The sequence below is a fragment of the Octodon degus genome, unplaced genomic scaffold (genome assembly GCF_000260255.1).
Source record: "Octodon degus isolate 3935 unplaced genomic scaffold, OctDeg1.0 scaffold00049, whole genome shotgun sequence".
Taxonomy (NCBI): domain Eukaryota; kingdom Metazoa; phylum Chordata; class Mammalia; order Rodentia; family Octodontidae; genus Octodon; species Octodon degus.
In genome coordinates, this window is record NW_004524625.1 from 3,840,175 (window position 1) to 3,845,548 (window position 5,374).

General features: G+C 37.1%; 1 protein-coding gene across 1 annotated transcript in view; it reads right to left on the reverse strand.

Annotated features, from left to right (window-relative positions):
• The window catches only part of Rsf1 (remodeling and spacing factor 1), a 155,569-nt gene that overhangs the window by 4,901 nt on the left and 145,294 nt on the right, over positions 1-5,374 (reverse strand). Inside the window, exons 13-14 of the mRNA XM_004632530.1 lie at positions 3,425-3,632; positions 2,290-2,510 (exon numbers count right to left, since the gene is read on the reverse strand). Coding sequence (XP_004632587.1) covers positions 2,290-2,510; positions 3,425-3,632 — 429 coding nt within the window. The remainder of the gene's footprint in view (positions 1-2,289; positions 2,511-3,424; positions 3,633-5,374) is intronic.

Here is a 5,374-nt window from a genome sequence, read left to right on the forward strand (position 1 = left end):
GCCCCCTGGTGGGCTGAGCTGGCCACACACACACACCACACTCTCTCTCTCTCTCTCTCTCTCTCTCTCTCTCTCTCTCTCTCTCTCTCTCAAATAAAAAAAAAACAAAAAAAAACTATTAAAAATCTTGTCTTTTTAACAATTTGTGGGAGTCTTTAATGCCAAACCTCATAAACATACTATTAACAGTTAATTCCCAAAATAAGGAAATGTTTTAAGGGGGAAACTAGTGTGTAGGTCAGTGATACAACTCTTCCCTAGTATGTACCTTTGGCTTGATCCTTAGCAACACACAAAAAAGTTTTAATATTTACTCTAGAGCTACTGGGGCAGGGACATACCTGACACAACTCTTATTGGTGGGCAGTCACCAGAACTTTCCTCCAGATAATGTGCTATTCCTATTTGTGCTGCTCTTCTACTAATATAACCCTTTAACCAAAGAGAACTCATAAATCTACATATTTCATAGATACACAAAATTAAGAGTTGCAATGTTTACTCCTCTCCATGTGGAATAAAAAAATCTGTTAAGTAAAGCACACAATACTTACCATTTAAAGTATTGGTAAATAGCACTGCTGTAACCCTGATCAATAAAACAGAATGATACTATAGCTTTTATCTAAGAGCTGTTTTTCAGAAGTGTTTACAAATTACAAATAATTATTACATTCTACCTTCTTATTCTCCAAAGAATTTCAAAGGAGCTGGCTATTAGTTTAAAGTGGTTTTACAGGCCAAATCTTGCATAAACCAAATCCAAAGTGATGGTAACATAGTATTATCCACGGGAAAAAAAAAAGAACCCCAAGTATATGCTAATATAAAGAAATAAAAAAGGAAAAATGTTTCTTATAGAACAATGACCAGTAAATAAAGTATAACAAGTTGAAAAATTCAAGGTATAATCAACATAGTGATTATTTAAATTTAAAAATTATTATGGTAAAAGCACATTCATTCCTCTCAAAATTCTCTCACTTCAATCACAGCCCATTCTTGCCACTTTCTGAAGCAGTTTTGGAGGTTCTCTTTTCTGAGTGTTTTTCAGTGGTGCAAACAAAAATAGAGAAAATACTGCTGACACATGCCATCCATGGGAAAGGCAGGCTCATAACAACATCCTGGAGTGTCCTGTTCCTTTTATGAAGTCAAAATGACCATGAAAAGGAAACACTTTGAATCATTTCAGGACACTGGGATAGCCATAGTAGCAGAAGTAAAGATACCAAGTATTTTCTGTTATGTCCAAAACATAGGATGCCTGGGAATGTGGCTTAAAATAAAATGGAGTAAGGAATACAGCTCAGTAGCAGAGCACTTGCCTCACATATATGAAATACTGGGTTTAATCCCCAGTGCTCTATACATAAGTCAAGATTAGTAAAATAAAATTTGATTAAAGAAGACTAAATAGGGGGCTGGGGAGATGGCTCCGTAGAATAAGTGCTTCCCTGGAAGCACAAGGGCTCGAGTTCAATCTTTAGTTCCGCAAAAAAAAAAAAAAAAAATTAATCTTCCTTTTTACTACTGTTTAATAGTTTGAAGACAGCCCTCAGATCTGAATGATCGGAAGAGCACACGTCTGAACTCCAGTCACGCCGCAACATCTCGTATGCCGTCTTCTGCTTAAAAAAAAAAAAAAAAAAACTAAAGAGACATGAATAAATGGAATGTGTAACTCTAGGTTACATTCTGGATTAGGAAAACAATAGGGAATACAGGAATACTCAATTATATCTGAACAAACAATTTTGTTAAAATCTTTGATTTAGGTAAAGTTACTGTGGGTTATATAAGGAAATATTTTTTGAAAGAATCATTAATTAAAAGGTATGACTTCACCATTAATTCAAAAGATTTAGAAAAATATAAAAGGAAACCCATATATAAAAGGAAACCCATAGAGTATGGCCAGAGTAAGAGACTGTACTCATGTTTATAGCACTTCTTACATAAGACGACAGCTGCCTATCTGCCAATTACATAAGGCACACTTTTTCAGATATTGAATGCTTCTCACTATTAAGTTTTGTTACAAAGATAAAAGTTAGGCATGGGAACAGTATCAAAGGGATTCACCACAATCCTAAATGAATTTTATATAAATTAACACATCTATGTATTTTCTCAGTGTACTCTATGAAAAAATAGTTAATAATAAGTCATAAGGTCTCCAAGTTGTATCACAATGCTTATTACAATTGACAGACTTTATAAACTCATTAATTCTAGAAATCATCCACTTCAATGACTTAGGGTAAAATGGGTACAAGGGATTATTACCAGAGTCTCTGCTATTCTCCTCGGACTCTTCCTCCTCATCATCATCTGAGTACTTCTTCTTTGGGGTCTTTCTGCGCAAACGCCTGCTCTGCCTCATTGGCCGAGAGGGGTGTCGCCGTAGTCTGCGGCTACAGAAGTCAGTGTCACTGTCATCATTAGATGGTGGATCTTCTTCACTTTCATCTAGGTTTTCATCAGATACAACAAATTCATCTTGAGATCTGTCTCAGGAAAAAAAAAAACAACAAAAAACAAAAAACATTATAATGACGCATTAGAACCAAAAAACACATTTTTCAACAGTTCAGTTCAAACTTCAGGAAAAAGCCAAAATTGTGAAGCATGACAAATAAAACATGCCGTAATTGTTTTCATTTTTATAGTCTTGGCTACATCTCCAACAGGACATTATTTTGTTGCCCAATAGAACCCAGGGCCTTCATACTCGGTTACATTGCCAGCCCTTTTTTTATTTTTTGCTTTGTGACACGATCTAGCCAAGTTACCATGTTGCCCGGAATAGGCTCAAACTTGTAATGTTTCCGCTTCAGTCATCCAGGTTGCAGGGATTATAGGTGTGTAACATTATGCGTGGGTATTACTTCTGAATTTTTCTGTTGGTGGTAATGGGGAATGACCCCCCAGGGCCTCTGCAATGAGCTGTATCCCCAGCTCTTTATGTTTTGTGACAGGGATTTCAAGCTGTATAATTCCCCAGTGAACTTGCAGTTTTCCTCTCAGCTCCACAGAGTGCTGGGAGTACAGGTGTGTGCCACCATGCCCAGCTATGACTAAATACTGAAGCAACCATAACCTAAGTTTTTATTTTGCTGTAAACAAGAACCAGAATCAGCGTTCTGAATCTGCTTTAAATACCCTAAAAAACAAGAGATTGTCTAATGTACACCAAAAGCAAAAGACCTATTGCAGTATGGTCAAGCCTTTCTCCTTCAGCTCTTCTGAAAACAGTATCTAGAAAACAAGGTCATTCTGGGTGTGTTGGTGCACATCTGTAATCCCAGCCTTCAGGAGGCTGAGAAAGGAGGAGTCCCATGAATTTATGGTCAGACTGAACTATATATCCCAAAGGCCAGGGTCAGAAAAAAAAAACAAGAGCCAATGGCAGACCATATACCCATCACTAATCTTGAATTCATCTTCACTCTCTTCTTCATCCAGGTTGCTGTCACTGTCTAGGTCATTTAGACGCCGGCGTTTCTTCCTTCGAGCAGCAGCTGCCCTCTGAGGTCGTTTGTTTTCTTTTCTTTCTTCATCTAAGATAGTAGAGATGTCTTTTCCACGGTGACCTGTGATGGTGGAGATGTCTTTTCCTCGGCCAACTCCTAAGGGGAGAAATAACTATGTTTATTAAATGTTTCCCTTAATTTACAGACTGTCCTCCTGCATCTGAATTCTTCCTACAAGTATGCTGATTTCTAGGAACAAGACAAGGATGTCCACTGTTACCACTTACTCAATATAGTTTTGGGAATTTTAGCCAGATAATTAGACAAGAGAAATACATAGAAGGGATAACAACAGGAAAGGAGGAAGTCATCATTATTTGAGGATGAATGTGTATATCTTGGATGAAGAAGTACAAATGGCAAATAAATATATGAAAAAATGTTCAACATCATTGGTCATCTGAAAGTCAATACTCTACATAGAAGACTCCAAGGTCTCCAGCGAAAGACTTGAATAACCAAATTCAGTAGTGTAGCTGGATATAAAGTCAACTCTCAAAACTCAGTAGCCTTCCTGTACACAAGTCATAAACTTCCCGAGAAACAAATTAGGGAAACTATGACTTTCATTATCAGCATCCAAAACAATAAACATAGGCATCAATCTAACAAAGTAAAATACTACTACATTGAAAACTGCAGTATTGTGAAAACTACTGAAGAGAATATCAGAAAATTAAAAAATAGCCTCTCTTCTTGGGTAGGAAGAAACAACAGTGAAAATGGCCATACTTCCAAAATTGTTACAGAAAAAGCAATTCTGGGCAAAAAGGCAAGGTGGGGAAGAGGGATCATAATCCATAACCTGAAATTATACTATAAAGATTCTGTGATAATTTTTTTTTTTTTTTCGGAACCGGGGATTGAACTCAGGCCCTTGCACTTACCAGGGAAGTGCTTATTCCACTGAGCCATCTCCCAGGCCCTAAGATTCTGTGATAAAAACAGCATAGTACTGACCAAAAAGAACAGCAACAGCAAAAAAAGATCAATGGAACAGAACAGATTAGAAGACAGAAACAACTCCAGACATACTCAGCCACCTTATCTTTGACAAAGAAGCCAAACACCTTTACTAGAAGAAAGACAGCCTCTCTAACACATGCTGCTGGAAAAACTGGCTAGCCACATGTCAAACATTAAAACGAAACCTGTTATCATCCACTATGTACTAAACTAAAATCAAAATGGATTGAAGATTTAAGTATTAAAATAGAAACACTAAATCTGCTGGAAGACAGACTAGGTAATATTCTTGAAGACACTGTTGTAGGCAAAGAGTGAATAAAACCCTGTTCACAAAGGAAGTATCACAAAAATCAACAACTGGGATTTCATCTCAGTAAAAAGCTTTTTATTCAGCAAGAAAAACCACCAACAGACTAAAGTATGGGAAAAACTTCTACCATGCATTCCCTGAACAATGATGTTGAATCAGACTCCCTCAATCTTAAAGACCCGATCCAAAAAGGGGCGTATGAGATGAATGTGTATATCTTGGATGAAGAAGTACAAATGGCAAATAAATATATGAAAAAATGTTCAACATCATCAGTCATTTGAAAGTCACAAATTAAAACAACGCTGAGATTCTATCTCCTCACAGAAAGAATGGCTGTCATCAAGAAGTCAACCAATAACAAATGCTGGTGGGGCTGTGAGGAAAAAGGAACCTTCACTGTTGGTGGGAGCTACACTGGTGCAACCACTATGAAAAGTGGTGCAGAGATTCCTCAAGAAATTAGCACTAGAGGTCCCATTTGACCCAGCCATTCCCCTTCTTGATATCTTCCCAAAAGAATTAAAAGCATCAGGGCCAAGGATTTAGGTCAGTAGTG